The 22,111-nt window shown below is 19.1% G+C and overlaps 3 protein-coding genes across 3 annotated transcripts; 2 read left to right on the top strand and 1 right to left on the bottom strand.

Annotated features, from left to right (window-relative positions):
- Window positions 1-929: 929 nt before the first annotated feature.
- Window positions 930-1,879, top strand: MKS88_000125 (fam-l protein; the record flags this gene model as incomplete). Its single annotated transcript, XM_067214266.1, has 2 exons — window positions 930-1,004; window positions 1,133-1,879. 2 exons carry the CDS (start codon window positions 930-932, stop codon window positions 1,877-1,879), a joined length of 822 nt encoding a protein of 273 aa, XP_067075858.1.
- Window positions 1,880-9,647: 7,768 nt separating this feature from the next.
- On the bottom strand, window positions 9,648-12,146 carry MKS88_000124 (STP1 protein; the record flags this gene model as incomplete). The annotated part of the gene is made up of 3 exons (XM_067214256.1): window positions 9,648-10,759; window positions 11,013-11,997; window positions 12,126-12,146. 3 exons carry the CDS (start codon window positions 12,144-12,146, stop codon window positions 9,648-9,650), a joined length of 2,118 nt encoding a protein of 705 aa, XP_067075857.1.
- Window positions 12,147-21,570: 9,424 nt separating this feature from the next.
- On the top strand, window positions 21,571-22,039 carry MKS88_000123 (uncharacterized protein; the record flags this gene model as incomplete). Its single annotated transcript, XM_067214245.1, has 2 exons — window positions 21,571-21,654; window positions 21,788-22,039. 2 exons carry the CDS (start codon window positions 21,571-21,573, stop codon window positions 22,037-22,039), a joined length of 336 nt encoding a protein of 111 aa, XP_067075856.1.
- Between the last annotated feature and the right edge of the window lie 72 nt (window positions 22,040-22,111).

Here is a 22,111-nt window from a genome sequence, read left to right as displayed (position 1 = left end):
TTATTTTATATTAATTAATTTTAAAAGATATAATATTTTATGAAATAATATTCTTTTCTATATATGACATTCACACATATGTGACACTTGTCCGTTTAGATTCAGGTTATTATTAATATATATGCAAGAACTTATAATTCAAGTTTAATTTGTAGTGGTTAGTTATGTGTGGGATAACTAATTTGAGTATTAAGGAATTTTATAAATAGAGAAAAATATACATTTATTATATTATTATTGCAACTGAATAATAGTTTATTTAATAATATTATATGAGAATTATTTAAATATTTATTACAAAATAAATTGGTAAACAATATAGTAATGTTTATGTATTCTTAATGTAATTATACAGATACTATGGTAAAAACAGCGACATTAGAATTTAATATTTTTTATATAAAAATTATTCCAAAAATATAATTTTAATGTTAAAATTTATAATATATGTATATCAATTAAAACAGTAATATTTTTAAAAAAATATAGCGCAAAGTATTCTCTATATTCTCTATATTAGGTATATATTCAATATATTAAGAAATCAAATATTATATTCTTTATTTTATATTTAAAATAATTACTAAATAATTACTTAACTTAATGTATTAAATAGATAATTTATATATTTTGAATATTTGTTATTGAATTCGAATGATATTATTCTAATTCAAATTACCTTTTTAAAGCCAGGATTAAAATAAAAACATTATAATATATTTTTAATGTTAATTTTCTTTGCGTCTTTTGTAAAAAATAACAGAATACATATATACTATTCACCTTTTACGAAAAAATAATAATAATAATAATAATAACGAACTAAATAAATAATTATAATATCCTTTTTTATGAAATGTATATTATATTATTGTTATCTATTACCTTGATATATTGAAATATTAAATATATATATTATGAAACAAAAAATGAAGCTATTTTTTTTGATTGAAATTTCTACTTTTGTACTTTTATCTTTGATATGCTATTTTTACAAAGATGTGGTATAAAAATGTTATTAGAAGTTTTTATTTTTTATTCATATTTTTTGAGTTTACTTTATATCAATGCTATTTTGTATCATGAGATTATTTAATCTTATGTATGATAAATATTTACTTTACGTTTATAGAATATCTTTATCAAATACTTGGATGATAACTACAAACTAGACAGTAAATTAAATGGGACTTTTCGATTGCTGGCAAAACGTAAATGCGATAAGAATTTATGCATTGTAGAGTTAAAAAATGAGATACCAAATAATGAATTAAACGAACAAATATATATATCTAATAATAAAAAAGCGGCCACAAGAACATCGATGCAACCAAATGGAAGTTCACTGAATAATGTTGGAAGGAATAAACATGCTAATAAAAATAGATGTTATATATTTGAAACAAAAAAATATTCTCGTTTAGAAAAAAAAATATTCAAAGAACTTGATTATGAAGATTTTCTTAAAAATAACAGAACAATTAGTAATAAGATTTATAAAAAAATTATACGTAAAAAACTGGCATCGGAACTTGCTCCAACTTTAATATTTTTCATATTTTTATCGTTGTCATTTGTATTAGATTACTGTGGTAGTTATGGCCTTGTATGGGGGTTAGTTGATATATTGAAGAGCTTTTCAAGTGGTTGGTCCAAAAATATAGGTAGTTATTTGGAGGGATCATTCTTAAAATCGTTATTAGGTTATAAGCATCCATCAGCTAGAGATAGTGGTAAGTGTTGTTATACCATACCACTTCTTTTCAATCTATTTTACGTCATACCCTTCATTATATATTGTATCATAATTATATCAAGAATCGTTTATTACCACAAAAAAGTTAAAAAATATGAAAAAATTAAGTACCGTAAAAGGTAAAATGAATAAGAGTATTTATGTTTCTTTCTATAAAAAATTTTTCGCCATGAAAAGAAATATATATTTTCTCAGTAATAGACTTAATAAATATACCCACAATAGCATAATTTTTACATGTTGAACAACGTATACGTAGTAAGATTTATATACAGCTGTAATGTATATTGTTATTAGTCTTATTATAAATTTAAATGTTTTAATGTTTTTCAATTTGTATTATGAACTAGTGTTCCCTCATAACTAAAAATTATTCCCTGGTATATATATTTGTGAATTTCATCTGAATTTTATTTAAAATACATATTTGTAGGTATTCATCAATATATAATACGACAACTTATATAATTTCAGTAATTTACCATGTTAATTTATATTTAAGTTACAAAGAAAATACTGCTTTATATTTTTTTATCATTTTGTAGATTAAAATGATTATTTGATTGCCTAATTAGAAAAATGTCTTTTTGGTTTATAATGAAGAGAAGTTTATTTTGTTCTGTATATGTGTATATGTTTTTTATAAACATAAAATTGGACTTTATATGTATTTTACAAAATTAGTTTTTTTTGAAAATACATTACCAAAAATATATTTACTTAAGATACATTTTAATATACCTTATACCTTTTTCATGGTAAAAATATAAAATTGTAAATATATAATAAAATAATTTGGTTTTTATATAGGGTTCTGAGATTAGGATGTATGGTTAATATTTTAATTTTGCTACTATAACAATTTTAATTTATTAATTTATATATATTATCAAATATACAACTAGTTATGTTAAAAAAAAAAAAATAAATAAACTTTAGACATTTACAAAATTGAGATATATATTTTTTTATTTATATACATAAAAAAAAAGGTAATAGGAATGAAATATGAATTTTTAAAATACTTTTTTAATCTGTAATAAAAGTTTTTAGTTTATATATTATAATTTAAATATATTAAATAAAGCATCTTTTTTTTTTCTGAAATTACTCTTCTATAAAAAATAAATTATTAATAATATGTTGAATTTGTTGATTAACTAACTAGTTTATATATGTTGTGTTAAAAATATTTCCAAATGATATTATATATATTGATTAGGAAAGAAATGTTATATTAATATTTTTATTTTTTTTTATCATGAACATTTTGAAGCACAAAATGTTTAAATATATATTACATAGTAAAAATAAAAACAACGTTTAAAAAAGTATAATAAACAAAATAGTGTTTCTGTATATGTAACAAACTTCAACAATATGCTGAGATCTCTTTTCCTCATTAAATTTATAATTACTATAAAAAAAATTTTATGAAAAATAAAATTGAGTATCTCCTTATTGTAAAAATATTACTATGTTTTTTTTTAATATGAAAACTTTAATGTTTCTATAACGTGAAATAATTTCAACGATAAATATTGTTTGTTTAATTATTTTGAATTTAACATTACACATAATCTGATAAATTCCATATTTAAATTAATAATAAAATTGCAGATTTATGGAAAAACTTAAGATAATACATGACTATGCAAAATCATTAAAATTAATACTCGTTCTGAAATTACTAATATGATTATTAGAACAGAATCTGAAATTTTTACATGTAATAAAAAAAGAGACTGAATTTTTAAAATATAATATGTATAATAATGTGTTCCTCGGAGATCATAATAGTGGAATTCTATTAGAAACATGAACAAAAGTAGATTTCTGTTCAATTTTATTTATTCTTAAGGTACTATAATGATACATGATATTACATTTAAGGAAGCAATTGTCGTATTTTTTCCTTACTATAAAGTAAATAAAAATGAATTATAGTAATATATATGCGATTTGTTACTTTTATAATTTACCTTAGTGTAATTTTTATAATTGTATAATAAATTTATATATGTTTTTTATTTATCATATATAGATTTACTTATTACTTTGGATGTTATATGCATAAAATATATTAGAGGAGAAAAGGAAAATTAAGTATAATGCTTAGGAAGAACATATATATGAATTATAAACTAAATATTAAGAGTTTTCCTATATAAATTAGTCATTGAGTAGAATAAATATCTCTTAAATGCATATATAAATAACATTTTTACAATGTTACATAGAATAAATACCATACAAAAACAACAATACTATAATTTTTACATATTTTAAATTTTTAATTCTGTTTATCGGCAAATAGATAAATGATAATGAAACTTTAAAGATATAAATAATATATATATATTCTTTTAAACTTTTGAATAATGTTTTTATTTTATGAATTTTATTTTTTTATTTGCACAATAATATTACTGGTGTTTTTTTTAAAACTTTTGATTCTTTTCTTTTCACATTAATACTACTTTAATAAACGCTTCTATATATTAATGTGTAATAATATCATTATTCATTTCACAATCTTGTGCTATATATTTATACACTAAAATTATGTGGTTTTTATTCTAATGAAAAATTCATATATAAGTGGACCTTTTTCTACTGACTCAAACAGTAGTACTGTATTTATGTTAACCCTTTGTTTGAATAATTGCTGTGTTATTTTTTTTAATTTTTATGCGCTTGTATACATTTCTAATTTTTTTTATCTATTTATTAAGAAATATCCTCATATATGTAACTTTTGCACCACCGAGTATTAGATTTTGTATTGCAAATAATATAAACTGTAGTTTTCATATCAAGGATCTCATTGTGGTTGATATCCTATACTATGAGAACTTCCTTTAAATTTTCTATCTAATACTTAATATATATTTTGTAAGGATTCTCTTTTTTCTTTAAGTTCAACTATTTTTTTCATAACTAAGCTATTATATAAGCATGATTTCAATAAAGTAAACTATATGAAACAAAACATGTATATATACCTAAATATATTAATGTTTTGTGCTTGTAAATTTTTGTGAAAATGGGCATATTCATTGTATTAGAATATTCACGTTATTAACTATAATTTTTTTTTAACTTTATATAAAAAAAATAAAGAGAATGTTGCTAGCAATTCGACCGTTCTGGATAAACTGACAGAAAATATATATTTTACTTGCATAGGTGATAAATATGTGATAAACCAGTACAAGGAGCTACCTTGTGAATTTTATTATCAAATACTTTTTTACAATTGATTAAATCCACGCAAAAAGCATTTTAACTACATTTTTGATGTTTTTTACAATTATTCTTGTAAAGGTTATAACATTTCTTAATATTACCACAAATTATATCACCAGAATCCTGTTTTTTATCATTAAATTTGCTAAAATCTTAATAATAACCGTATATTTATTCAAGATTTGTTAAAGGTTCAGTATCAATTTCTTTTATTTCTTATATGCATATATTATCTAATTTAGACGAAACATCTCTAAAGGGGTTAAACCAAATGTAACTATTGTTCTTTTTTTTTTTTTTTTTTCTGAATTTATCAGGTAATTCAAGTATTTACGACATTTGAGATTATCGGAATAATATTTATCCTTAATTTCAATAAAATATCTACTAATCTGTTGACATAATGCAATAAAATTAGTATTAGAAATATCTAAAGAATTATATTTAGTATTAGAAAAAATTTGTCCAGGACTTATACTATCACTTTTAACATTTTAACTAATCCCCTCATATTCCATTTTATACTGAAGATATAATTCCACGGAATTATTCTAAAAATAAAAAAAATAAAATAAAAAATACTACTACTAATAATAATATATATTCGTAAATTTTTATTTTAATGAATAAAAATAGATATTTCATTGATATAACAACAAATTAACGAAATATTATGATATATATAAATATTATAAAAAAAAATAAATCTTACGCTTTCCCCCTACATTTTATATAAATACATGTGAATGAAATAGCAAAAGTTAAATTAATATAATATTGATATTTATCTAAGTGAAAAAATGTTACGCTTTAAGTTTATATGTGGTGCATTCTTTTTTGTTGTATATAGAATTTAAGAAAACAATTCTTAATAAAATCACCACTTTAATTTTTGGTTAAAATTAATATAAGTTTGTATAGTTTGTACAGTACAATATAAAAACTTTTAATTTAAGCATAATAATATGAAAAACATAATTTCTATATTGTATCTAGAATAGAATTATAGTAATAAATATTCTTCCCTTTAATTTTTGTTCGTGTGAAAATTATATAAATGTACTTATATGATATAGAAAAAAATAAATTAACTTTACTGCATTCTCATATACATATTGCGAATTATATTCGATTATCTATATAAAAGTCCTTTTTTACCTTTTAAAATACTATAAATATTATTTATTTTATAAATATATAATTTTCCCTTTTATTTTTATTTTAGTGTTAAAATGGTACCTTTCAAATTATTACAGTTAATATTTAAAATATGTTATAATAATATATGGGTTCTTTAAAAATCTCAATTTCATGATTTTCAGTGAAATTATAACTTTTCATAAATGAAAAATAAATACAAGTTAAATAGGTTTATAATACATGAAAGTAAAAACTATTTCGTTTAATTAAAAATATCTCGCTTAAAAATAATATTTTAAGTATAAACATATTATTCTAGAGATAGACATTATCGTATAATTTAAAACAATCTCTTATTTTTTTTCATACTATTACACAAGAAGCTAAAGTTTCAGTTTAATCTTTATAACATTTGATTTAGTATAATATATATGATTATATTTCAAATATAACAATTATATTAACAAAAATTAGATATTATTACAGAGTAGATTAATTAAAATTATAAATTAAATAAAAAAAAAAAAAAAATTTATGCCTAAAGCTTTTAGTAAAATATATTAGTGAATTTTATTTATACATGTGACTAATAAAAAATATAAATTAATATATTAACTAAAATTTATATTTACAGACAAAATATAACAAGCCCAATTAAAAAATAAATTTATGGCTTTTGTTCTACTTTCCCAATATTGTAAAATAATTGATAAAAAAAATATCATAAAATTTTTCAATTTCGCTTATTTCACTGCTATTTTATTTATCCCTATTATGTGTCTTATATGTTGTACTATATATAAACGTATATTTCAAAGATCTCAGAGAATAATAATAAATTAATTTTTTTTTTTCTTATATATCATATTATTGTAAAATATCTTAAGATTATATATTTAGTAAAATATATAACTTGTATATTATTATATTTTAGTTGTACTAATATATTTATGATATAATTAAATATATTTAAAAAGAATATAAAATTACATAAAAACAAAAATTGTTTTTATTATTAGTACATACGTAGAACTATTTCTCCTTTACTTTATGAACAAAGTAGTCATTAATATAGAAACGTTATTGTTATAATGGTTAAAATAAATATTTTTTAAATTTATTTTACGTAAGATATCCACTGTTATTTTATTTTTATATTTATAACAATATTATATCATTTTTCAATACTCATATATGCGTTTCGTTTAATAAAATAGTCCTGTTGTCAAAATGCCTAATAAATTCCAAAACATTACTGTTGTGCTGTTGTGAGATTAATATTAATTCATAACTACATTTGTAGGTTTATGTATGGCAATATTCTATGATTATTTTTAATATTCAATATATTTTAAGTATAATCACAATAGATTTAATAGACTGAAGTTATATTAAAAAATTTATTAAGTACCATATCATATATAAAAAATAAAATATAAAAGAAAAAATAAATATTTATTATTCTGCTAATGTATAATTTGTACGAATAAAATATGCATGTAATACTAATATTTTATGGTAAGGTATAAAAATATCTAATGGAATGAATCTTATATAGATTAAAAGGATATACTTTAAAAGAACTATATATTTACTTCTGGTAAAACAAAAAGAAAAAATATAAATTCTATTGAATTTATTCAAAATTGTTGGAACAAACACAATGCTAACATAATTATCTAAAAATAATTATTTTCCTAATGATATGATATTAATATGTAATAATATATTTGTTTTATGTATTATAAGGTTATTACATTACAATGACGTATATATATTTTATTTAGCATTGTATTAACCTATGGTAATAATTATAATTAATTCAGATTAATATATTTTTTTCCATTTTATTTATTAATATTATTTATGAATTATTGATATTGTAAAATTCATAAATTAAGTGATATTATTATGGGATTTACATAATATAAAACAGTAAATAATAATTTGTAATCTGCCTATTTTTTTGGTATATGATAGCAGTTAAAAATTGTTACATATATAAAATGGATTTTATATTTTCATAGATAAATCTAGTAGTAGTTATTTTTATAAATATTAATATATAGGAGATGATTTAAAAAATAATAACCATTAATCTTATTAGCTAAGTAGAAAAAAGAAAAATATGATTAAGTAATTACAAAAAATCAAAAAAAAACATAAAGATAAAAGTCAAAATTAACAAATTATTTTAAAAATGTAAAAATATATCATATTTTTTAAATTTACTATAAAATATTTATATTTTCTTTAATATCCTTCTGGTTTTAGAAAAGCGCTGAAATTCATATAGTACTGTTTAATTTATACATTTTTTTATATTTAACTTTTATATCTTTTATTTTATAAAAATATTAATAAATAATAATGTAGATATTAAAGTAAAAAAAAATATAAGAATATTTTTTATTTAATTGTTTACATTTTTTTTAAATGCGAATATAAATTACAAGTTAATATAAAAAACTATGTATTCAGAATAATTTCATTATTATCATGTTTTAGGCATTTTAATTAGTTCAATTATTTTTTTAATTTATAATTATAAAAGTTATACAATCCCAAAAGATACTTGAATATCATAAATATCTATAAATATGTATAAAGTTTTTTCATTTAACTTACACTATTTGTTGTATAAAAAAATTGAATTCTTTATGAAGGGACAGTACATTTAAATATGATTTTTTCTTAGTGAGAAAATATATATTATTAAAAAAAAATATATTGATATATAACAAATAAAGGGTTACAAACTTACTATAAATGAAAACGTTTATTATGAGATTATCTATTAAATCATAATGACCTAGAAGTATTTCATTATGTATATAACATATGGTTTTTTTATAATATATTAAATTATATGAATTATATATATGTTTTCACTACGCTTTCATGTGTTTTAACGTATATCTGTTTTTTTTTATTAAATTTTTTTTTATATTAATTAAATCCTTAAACGATTAATTGATAGGAATTTTTTGAAGGATACAAATAAGCGTCATTCTAAATATGGAAATAACCATATAAATAGAAATAATGAAATAACATAGAATTATAAAAATATAAGTAATTATGATGTATAAATTAAAAAAAAGTATTTCAAAATTAATGTTTTTGCTTTTTTTTTTTCCTACAAGTTTAATATTTTTGGAATACATTAATATAATTTTAATTTTTACATATATATATATATATACCTTGTTACTTGTATTTAATCAAATACTAATATAATATTCATATTGATAATCTTAAATAAAAAATAGTATATATAATTGAAATATATTTTATGCATCTTTATTTCAATCTTCATATTTCATGTTCGCTTTTCTTTCTTTTATTAAGTATTTTTTTAAATTATTTTTTTCATTGTTCCCTTAGTGAATAATAAAATTTATGAAATAAGTATCATATAAATTACATGCTTACGCAAAAATATTATCCTTATATATTCAGAATGTATATTATAAATTTTAAAAATGTATTTTTTTATAATTCAGTAGTATTTGTCTGCAGTATTCTCCTTTCCCATAGAATTTGCATTTGTATTATCTTCTATTATCCAATTTTCTAACTTTTTCCTAAAGCTATCGTCTGTTGTATAATCAGTATTTTCCATATTTCCCAAAAAATTTCGGTTAAAGTCACTTAAGTTTTTTATAAATTCTTTTTTACTATCTGAATTTTCTTTTTCCTTAAATTCATTTATGTAATTATCCAAATGTGATTCATTTTTTTCAATGTCCTGCTCTTTTTTGCATTCTTCTAATACTGACATAAGAACGAGTATACATAGTTTTGTTAATAATTTTTTTTTTATATATTTATATAATTCTTGGCAGTCTTCTTTGTTCGATAATTCACCTATATTAATTAATGGCAAAGAATCTCTAATTTTTTCATTATCATAATCATCTGGTATAATCTGGAGTTCATCAGTTAAATAGTTAAATAAGTCCTGTTCAATATATTGCTTAATAATTATACACTTCTCCGATATCCACTGTCTCCATATATATTTTTCTCTTTGTGAAAATGGAATATTTTGAATTTCATCAGGATCATTTTTTAATTCTTCTCTTTTTTTTAAGTTAGCTAGTTCTCTTTTCCAATCAATTTTTAAATTATTAAACCAATGTTCTTTTTTCAATTTGTCAGCAAGATTTTGATGTTTTTCTATCCATTTATTCCATAATATTTTTTGTTTTTCTTTTTGATTAATACTTTTTGTATTTCCCATTATGAGTTCGTCATTAGTCAAATAAGGGTATGTATTGTGTTCCCCTTTTGTTAACAATTCTAAGCATATTTCTAAAAATTCTCCTTTTATGTACTCCCATTCTTCATTTCTGTATTCTTCGAGTATTTGCATATGTACTTCTATGATAGTTTTGTATCTACGTTTGTTTTGCTTTGATGCGTTTATATTATTATTTTTGTTATGTTCAAGTATTTTTATTTTTTTTGTGATCTCTTCATCATCATATAATGGATATTCCATCTTATCATGTTTTACAAGTTCGTTTTTTGCGCAAGAATATAAAGATGTTAGTATTTTCAGAAATTTCGCTTGTCTTCTTTTTATCTTTTTTTTTTTTTTAAATATTACTTTTAAAGTGTACTAGAATATAAAAAAAAGAAATAATAGATTCATATATTAAATTATTACAGTAATCGAATGTTTTTCATATATTTATTTTACTTTAATAAACAGAGAAAGTATAATAATAGTTACAAGGCTTGTTAAAATAGTTGGTATGCGTACAATAGTTCGATTTGGTGGTTGACCTATAATTGTATTTTAAATGTATATATAATGTAATTACTTCTAAAATAGAGAATTAATTAGTATAAGTTATACTTAGAATTTTAGACTGCACAGTAACCGCAGGAAAATCTGTAGCAACATTTAACCTTGCAGAAGGAAAAGAAACCAAACCATAAGGACCTGATTCTTCATCTTCGAGAGATTGTTCACCTTGAGCATTACTATTTTCTGATTTTCCATATGAAGCCTCAGATAGAGACGTTCCTGGGGATAGAGTTTGAGGTTCGTCTTCAGTGCCACTTCCGGGAGTACTAAGCCCCTCATGTTGGGGTGGAGGTTGAGTTTGAACTTGAGGTTGAGCTTCAGATTCTGATAGATCTTGTCCAACTTGTTGTGCATTTTTAGTTGTAGATACACTTTCAGCTCTACTTTCACTTACTTCTGAAGAAGCTTTATTTTTTTCTTTAGATGGGACTTGACCAGATAATACTAAATGCGAAAGCGTGCAATTAGGCTGTTTTTTAAATGTTTCAGGATCCATTATGTTGCAAAACTTTTTTGGATCTTTTTCTGTTTGGTTTCTATCGTAACATGTTTCAATGAGGTACTTCTTTGTATTAAAATGTTTCTCCTTTTCACTAATCCATATATTATATTCTTCACATTTACTTGAATAACTCTCATCACATTGAGGTCTTTGCTTAAACCGTTTTATATCTGTCAGATCGGTATTTCTCTTTTTACAGAAATCATCTACTTCATATTTTAATTCTAAAATTTCTAAATGTTTTTCGTCCATAATCAAAGGGCATCCTCCTAGTTTATCTAGCTTTTCATAATAAGGACTTAACCATACATTTAATGCCTTTTCCCATATTTCTTTTTGTGATATGTAATAATGTGGAGGAGTATTATTGACAATTAGATATCTAGCCAAATATAGGCATTTATTCTTTAATTGTTCTTTATCTTTCTTAACAATAATGTCATTAATACTATTCTTAATATGATTTACAACTTCTCTAAAACGTGGTTCTACATTATACCTAAAAACAGTAGTGCCATAAACCCTAGAATACTAAATTAAAAAGAATTATTAAGAATATTTAAGCAAATATTTTCATGTTCATTGCATTACCACAATTTTTATGGTAAATAAATAATTTATGCATAAATTTAAAAATATTAAAAAACAGTGAATATTACCGTGGGTAAACACTTTTCCATTGTGAATATACATTAGTACTTTAAAGAGCTGTAAATAAAAATACGAAAGCAAAATAAAAATATATATCTTTATATTTATCTACGAGAAAATTTTAAATTAATATACATCAATAAAGAGTAATTATATAATTATCATTTATATTAGAATACCTAATTGTACAATAAAATAGTTGAATACATTAATATTTATTTTATATGATTGTTATCATCTTTTACGTTAAACAAAATATATGATATATATTAATAATATTTTAATATTATGTTAGAGTTAAATATATATTCACACATAAAATTTATATTCCCCATATAAATTAAAATCCAAATAGCTAATAATAAAAAATTACATATAAGTAACATTAATAAATGATATTAAATTTATGGTGTACAATTATCGTTATAGTATATGTAGTCTCTTATTTATTGAGTTTTTTAATACAGAACATATAAATATTATTATATGTATTAATGTAAATATTTTTTTTTTTTCATTTTTTCCAAAAAAAAAATAATTTATGTACCAAAACATTAATAGTACTGATGGTATTCTTTTTTTTAATTGTGTTGTTTTTCTATTTATTGTTTATATTAACCAATATAGTGCTTTAATTATGTTGTTTCTACCTTTTTATATTTATTTTGTTGTGCTAGAGATGAAAATCAGTAATATATAAGTTGTACTAAATGGTTCCTATAGTTCAGTAAAGTACAGTCAACAAAACTATACCCATAATACTTAATGTTATATATAAATATTACCTGAAAATTAATTATTTATAATATATATTTTTCCATTTCATAATATTAAAATAGTATAATATAATATCCATACATATGTTCTGCAGTTTACTACATTTAGCACTTTGGGATAAGAATAATTGAATATGGACAATTTTTTGAACAATAAGATATAAATTTATGAATATTAATTAATGAAAATAAGTTTGAACACTTATTATAAATATTAAAAATTATTACATATACTTATACCAAAACAATGGTGGTATATATTTAAAAATAAGCAAAATATATTAAAAACTTATTCAAAAAAACTTTAATAATATAATTACATGAATATATAAAAATATGTTATGTTAAATAATAAAAAGGTATTGAAGTATAATAATTATATTTATATAATTATTAATATATATGTTATAAAATATATATCAAAAACATTTAATTTATGTTTTTGGTTTTTACTGAAATTGACCACTGTACGTAAATAAATTTTTAATATAATTGATTAATATTTATTTAGTATTCAAAATAAAAAAGCATATGTATTATTTTATGATTCTTTTTATTATTTGAGTTTACAAATGGAATTTCAGAAATGATTAAAACTACATGGAAAAACGTAGTTTGTTCTGTTATAATATAAATATATCATTTATAATTTTAATACTTTATTTGAAACAAATCCATAATGGATGTAGAATGGTTAGAAAATTAAAAAGAATATATATATACTAATTGGTATTAATTCTTTGTAACTACTTACTTTGTATAATTGTTTTATTTATTATAATTATGTTAAGTCAAACAAAATTAATAAAAAAAATAAAATTTTCATATATATATAATTTTTGATTTATATATATTTTTTGTTTTATGCTTCCTTTTTGTTTTAAAACCTTAAATTTTATCGCATTACATTTAAAAATATTTTAATTAATAACAATATATGAGGAAATAGAATAAAAATAATTTATCATTTTTTAAGGTATTATATATTCAAATACAAAATTTGAATATATTTCATATATGGTAAACAAAATACATAATTAACATGTAATAGTACATGATTATGTGGAAAAATAAAAGAAAATAAGATTTTCTGAAATATATGAAAGTATTTTGGAAAAACTAATTCATAATTTTTTTACAATATATATATAAATTATTTTTTTTGTTGTTGTTGCTGTATTTCTCATTATTTTGTTTTAAAATTTGATCATATATATTTTATGTTACTGTAGTTTTTTCAAAACATTTAATTTAAAATAATAAAAAATTAAAAAATATTCATAATATTTAATAAATATTTCTTCATACAAATATAATTAATTTATTTATTTAAAATATAATAATTAACATTAAAAAAGATGAATTCAATAGGTAAAATTTTCACATCAAATACACTAAAGGAATTACCATATATATACATATAATAGCAAGGGATGAAGCTGAATATATACGTAAAAGTAAAATAATTTAACGTTCCTTATTAACTTTAAATAATATGTTATAAGTTATTTCATTTACTATTTATAAAAATGAAATATATTGTTCTTGGTATATATTATTATAAGAAGCACTAGTCTATTAAAATTTATAGTTCATTTTACTTCATTCTGTAATATATAATTATTCTTATATACTAATACTGAAACTATTTTTAAAGGTTATTATAAATGAAAAGTATAAAAAAATAAATTATTTTGGGATAAATATATTTTAATTTTACTTATTTTCTATTAGTAACACATGTAAATTTGAAATCGAAATATAATATACAAGGAACTTATTATTATATGGAATTATACGGATAATTCAATGAATATTATTTATCTACATTATGTCAGTGTAAATTGTGTGCTATTATTATTATGTTTTAATTAGTATCATTCAGTTATATTAGTTTAGTTTTATAGTTCAATGTATAATTCTTTTAATATCATATTGTCTGCATATAATACTTATATTAAAAAATGTCAACTTCATAATTTATTGCACCTTTGACAATTTAAATATAATAGTATATTAATTATAATTTATATATTAATGCAACCTATATATGAGTCATGTTCTTACTATTACATATTTTTAGTTAATTTAATGATAATTCTGCTTATATATTATATCTACTGTTCATGTTTTGATACTTCAATTATTAATATATCCTTTTATTTACATATCTATTTTAATACTTTATATGGATGAAATGCTTCTAAATAATAAAATATATTCTTACTGTATTAAAGTTAAACAAAAATATGTATATTGGAGGTCAAATTAAAATTATTGCTTTTTTATATTTTCTATTTATCTACGTAACTTATAACGTTGAATAAAATGCTTTACTTTTAATTTAATATATTATATTTTGCATTGTTTAACTTGTTCACTGTGGTACTGATATAAGAATTTTTTATAGTTCTATTAGAATATCACTAATATATTACTATATTTGTAGGATTATTATTAACGAATATAATTCTAATATTCTTTTTCGTATTTTTTAAAAATATATTTCAGTTAAACTGTACAGTACTTAATTTTCTATATGAAAAATTATTATTGTTGAATACTTATAATTTAGAACTTTTTACAATATTCTACGATAAATAATACTTAATATGTCCTGAATATGTCTGATTATTACAGAAACAAAACTAGTTAATTGGTAATATAGTTCATCTGGATGTTTCAAATTCAAAATTCTATTTTTATTGTAAAAGACAGCAATTTTAAAATAGTATAAAATAGTATTAAAAAATATCATATTTTTGTAAATGTAACATTATTACAGCAGTAATGTTTTTCCTGAATGGAATAAAGATTAGGAGAATATTATTCACATTTTTAAGCAGAAAAATTTACAGTTTTATATAAAACAAAATTAAAAAGCATCAGAATGAAGGATCATATATTTACTGGAAAAAATGATATATAATCATATGGAGTAGCATTAAAAGGTGCTTCATGGCATGGCAGTAAACTTTCGAATGAGGGTTTTACTTAAATTAAATGTCATTGAGTTTCAATATGTTTGTATATTCATTAATATGTTTTGAGTTGGCTGTTCTTCGAATTTAGATTTATTATTTTTATGACTACCTTAATAATTTTTAATGTTTTACAATTATATAAAAAAAGTATTGAAATATTGTAAAGAACATCTGTATGTAGGTTATTATATAATAAGTAACATTTTTCGCCATAGATAATAGTACTATATATATTAAATAAAGTATTGAAGTTTTGTACATTTAGAAAACAAATAATTTGCATTAAAAATATAAAAAAATTAAAATTTTCAAATACTATATCTTTTTAGAGCAATAAAAGCATATAACTATTTAGGTTAATTATACTTTAAACCATAAAAATAACACACTATACTCTATAAAATTTGAACATTTTAAAGAATGTATTATAGTTTGTAGATATTGAAATATATAAGTATTATAAATATTATACAATATTCTGGAAATTGAAACATGATATTATTTTATATTAATATTGTTTTATTTATATATATTAAATATTAATAATATTATTTATAAAATATAAAATAGATATGCTAAAAAAATAATATAACATATATATACATATATACTGTGGGATTATATATAAACTTAATAAGGAAAAAATTATATATATTTCTGTATATTAAATTATTTGTGTGTGATTTCATAATTTATATGAATTAAATGATTTATAAGGATAGAAATTTATGGTTTAAAAAGGTATATCAAAAAAGGCTTAAGAACAATAATTGTTGCTTAAACTGAAAAGGATTATTTATATGTAAATGTTTAGAAAGACTCTAAAGAGCATTTACTTTTTGTAATTTATTTCTCAATATATATACATAAGATATAATAAGAATTTAAAATTGATTAACGAGCATTATATGTGGAAGCGTTAACTAATAAAAAAAATGTGAGAAATTCTTAATGCGTGAAAACCTAGAACAAAATAAATAAGTGTCTTTATAAATGTTATAATGAAATTAATATATAAGTTAAGGAAATAAAAACATCATAATGTTTATTTTAGGAAGGTATTGTTTATTTTAATATATATGTCAATTTATATTGATGTACGAGTAAACATATATTATAGGCATAATATAATTTTAATGGAATATATAAAACATTATATATTCCTTCTAATATTATAAATATAAAAATTACTAAAGCATTCCTAATAGTAACATTTATTGTTATGCTTTCTTATTTGTTATACACACTTTATACCCTATATATTATCTATATATATATATATATTTCTTTTGGTATATTTTTAAATTAATGAAACTGTATACAATATTTCCACAAAATATTTAACTTCAATAGCTTTTTTTTTTTTTTTAATAGGTTAATATATTCTTCTATATATAAATAATTAACTAAAAATAAAATTTTTTAATTTATTTCATCAATATAGTTATTTTTCATTAGTAAAAAAAGGTATAAATTGTTAATGTGTTAAAATTATAATTTTCTAAAACAATAAAAAAAAAATTAAAAAATTCACTCTATATTTACATTCAGAGTATATAATATTTAATAGAGAATGTATAAATTTACTACTTCAATTAATTAAATATATTAATTCTTATAAAAAATTGTTTGCATAATAATTTGTAAAACTCGGAAAATTTTACAATAGATATATATTTTTTTAATTTATTAATACTTATGTTTCATTGTTGTAATAACTAATATTTATTTATCATTAATAAATACATTTTCCGGAATATAATATTTATAAAATTTGAATAATTTATGGGAAAAAAAAAAAAAAAATACCAATAATTCTACTTATACATAGAATAACAGAACATATCTATATTCTATACATTCTATATTGTAAATTTAATCAAAATTTCCAAAAATTGTAAAAATTATAAAACAAAATGTTTAATTATACTAATATGTAATTAAATTAAATATTATGAATTGAAATTGTATTATTTTGCTTCAAGTTAATTTATTATATATATTAATTATAATATTTTATAGCACCTAAAATTAAGTATTTTTTTTTTTTTTTTTTGTATATATAGTGAAATATACTGTATTGTATATGTTTAAATTTTTATGAAAAAATATTTAAAAAACATATAAAAATGTTTTTTTATTGTTGGAATTATGTAAATTAATGTTAATTTTTTATTTATTCAATATATCACTATATTAAAAGCCTACAATATAGAGCAAATGATTAAGTTTATCTTTTTTATAAAAACTTTCCTTTTTATACTTTTAAGTTGGATCTGTATTTCTTACAGTTACATGGTATAATAATATTTCTCGAAGATATTCCTGTTATTGATACTTTTATTAGTTATTTTTTCTAGAATGAGAAAATTTTTATACTTAAAAAATATTCACATTTTTTTTTGTTTTTTTAGAGGTTTAAAAAATGTTTAGATGAGAAATATATTCTTCATAGAAAATTAGATACAAAAATTTTTCGACTATTAGGAATCTGTAAAAAGGGTATTTATTCAAATACTGGAATTTAAAAAAAAATTTACCATATAATATAAAAAATAATAGCGTAAAATTATTTAGAATCATTAAAAAAGGGGAAAAAGAGAAAAAGAAGCAATTATATGAAAGTTCATTAATTAAGGAGGAAATTATTAAGCGACTTATGAAACATAAATGCACCATATAACATAAAACATATTCATATTATAAGAAAAAAATAATGAATGGACATAATGATATAGATTTTTTAAAAAAAATGATGTTAGTTAATGATAAGTTTTACAGAAAATTAAAAAGTAGAAAATATGGATTACAACCCGTTTGCATATATTATTATTATTATTTGTATTAGTGATACATGTATTAGATTTATAATTTAGGCTTTGAGGTTAAGAAGGGGGTATGATGGAGGTATTAAGGTTGTTAGTTGTAATATTTGATACCGATTCGAGTAGTTATAATGTAACATGAAAAATATTTCATTGGTTATATTTGAGTGAATGCGGTGCCTCAACGAAAATGTTAGTATTTCCTATTTTTCTATATTGCATTCCATTATTTATATTAGTTGTTATGTTTGTATTAGGGATATTTTATTACTATAAAAAAGCTACAATATATGAAAATATAATGTTTAGAAAACGATTAAATGAATAATATGTTATATGCGTCTTTCTCTAAAAAAGTACTTAACAAAAAGTAATATTCTTAAGGATACATTTAAGAAGCATAACAGTAATCATTTTTATTTTATATATATATCTATATATACTGACAATTTTGTTAGGAAAAAGTAAAAATATATGTACATAGTTTTTCTGATAATTTGAATTTTTCATGCTTTAATATTTTTCAATTATTTTGTTTAAAGAACGACTTTAGATTAGTTGAATAATTTTGCTATGTATACTAATGTACGAATTAAAATATATTTTATTAAATATTTATGTATATACATTAATATTAATATATAACGTCATAATCCACATAATGTTCTTGAAGCATGTCACTCATTATTTGCATAAACATATTTGCTTTCTCATTTTTATTTCGATCTATTGTACAATGATTATTTATTCAATTTATTAAGAAAATGAGTTATTTATAATTTAACAATAATAGCGTCTTTATTTACATTCAATGAATGTAGGTTAATATTTTATTTTTCATAAGTACGCATATATATTTTTTTTTTCTATGGAAAAATATCTTAACATATATTCTATCTAATACGTTCTACGTGAAATATGGCACAAAATATATTAATTATAAAAATCATTTTAAAAAAAATTTTATATTTTCTTGCATAGTATAAATGTGAAATAATAGATATATAATAAAGTAGTTTGTATCTTAATAATAACTTATTTACAGTTACTTTATAATTTAGAAATTCTCCTTCATTAAAATTATAAGAACAGTTATAATTAATTATTATATCATTACTGTTCATAATTTTAGGGTTCATTCAACTTTACAAACATTAATTAAATACATAATAAATTGAAATTAATGAATAATTAATAATATAATAGTTTTTTTCTTTATTTATATCATTCAAGGATTATATTAAAGAATTATATTTAATAACATATTAAGGTATAATATGTAAAAAATATTTGCTCTTACTTTTTATAATAGTAAATTTGTAAAAGAATATATTTTATCTGTAAATAACTAAATTACTTTTAAGATTTATTAAAATAAATATATATATTTTAAAATAATGTAATAATTTTTATGTATTTATTTAATTACATATTAAATTTTTTATATCTATAAATATATTAGGTACTGACATAACATAGTTTTAAGTACTTATAAAAAATATGTAGATAATTTTAACAAGTGGTAACTTCCTCAAATTAATAATGATAATAGTTTAAATAAAATAATAGAAAAAAGAGTTAGTGTTTTTTTTATATATAATTCATACATACAAGTTTAGGTTATAGACTTAGTGTTCAAAGTATAGTACTCAAGTTTTATCTATGAAAAATTCAGTGTTTTATTGTGTTTTTTAATTTTTAGTGGAAACTTTTTGTAATATATTATTAATTTGTGTATTACTATTCTGTTAGCGCAAATAAAATTATTCATATATTTTGGATTCTATTATTGTACATATGCAATTGTGAATTAATTTATTTTTTTAAAATTAATAAAATTTTCATGTTAAAATAAATAAACAAAAAATATTTTTTTTTTTCTTGGAAAAACAATATATATATATATATATTTGAACCTAAATTATTACTATGCTTGTAGATTTACACATAATGTAAACTTTTTTAAGTTTTATACCGTATATCTACTTTTCTAATATATTTTTATATATACATATACATAATTAAAAAAACAGTATATGTGAAGAAATTTTAAAACATTTCATTTAGATATTACGGCTTAAACAAATCTTAAATAATAATTATTATTTTCAAAAACAATTATAGAAAAATAAAAAAATCATTCTTTTTACACTTTTAAAGAAATATTTATAAATAGATTAGGTAATAGATTGTTAATATGATTTTTTAAATATGTTATAAAACATAAAAAATCGATTATGTTTTTGTAGTAACTAATGAAATAATATAGGTAATATAGCTCATTAAATTATACTATATATTTTTTTCCCCATATAATGTGATTATTATACTATCGTTAAATTAATCGATATTTCATTAATCGTATATTGTTTTCCCTGTAATTTTTATGAAATTATAATTATTATTAAAAATATATCTTTAAATTTCGTTATTATTCTTCTATTATTTAGAAAAAAAAATTATCTATATTCTCTATATTCTTTACAATATGTATATTTCAAAATGTTAAGAAATAATATATATATTTTATTATTTTTTTTTTTATAAGAACTAGTACAAGAATTATTTAACATTCTACTACAATAAATTATATTGTTTGAATATTTATAAAATAGTTCATATTTTTTATTTCAATAAGCAGCAGTTTTTTAAAAAATAAAATTAAAATAAATATTTTAAGTATATATTTAAATTTTTTTTCTTTGTCTCTATTGTAAAAATTATTGTAGTTACATTTTATTATGAAATTACAAAATAAACAAAAAAAGAAAATTACATAAATTTTGTTTATTTTTATCATTAAGATTATATTGTGTTATTATTAATTTTATGCTTATTAAATAACTTACAATAATGAAAATATATATGATGAAACATAAAATTAACTTAATCTTTTTTATTAAAATTTTTGCCTTTGTCCTACCATTGGGGACATGTCATATTTACAATGATGTAATATTTAAACATAACATAAAGATATTTGAATCATTAATATTTTTCGTTTTTTATTTTTACTAAAATTAAATTTTAGAATGAATTAATTTATTTATTCTTTTAATAACAAATATTTACTTTGTTTTTTCAGAGTAAGCTTAATAAATATTTGGAGGGGAGTTATATATTTGGTGGAGAATTAAATACGAGAATTCATCCAGTACTAACAAAATATAAGAATAATAAGGAGTCAAGTGTTGTAGGTACTAAAGTAGAGTTACCATATATTGGATTGAACAATAAAGAAGATATATGTAATTATGAAAAAGAGGTAAATGGAAAAGTGAGTGAATCAAATAAAAGCACATTAAATAATGAGAAAAGTCATAAACGCCATGTGTAAAATAAATCTTGGATATTTGTAACAAAAAAATATTCCCTTGTAGAAAAAAAAGTATTTAAAGAACTTGATTAT

Source organism: Plasmodium brasilianum (genome assembly GCF_023973825.1).
Source record: "Plasmodium brasilianum strain Bolivian I chromosome Unknown PB_00_03, whole genome shotgun sequence".
NCBI classification, from domain to species: Eukaryota; Apicomplexa; class Aconoidasida; order Haemosporida; family Plasmodiidae; genus Plasmodium; species Plasmodium brasilianum.
The sequence above is the reverse complement of the archived record's forward strand: the minus strand, read 5'-3'. Positions and strand labels throughout refer to the sequence as shown.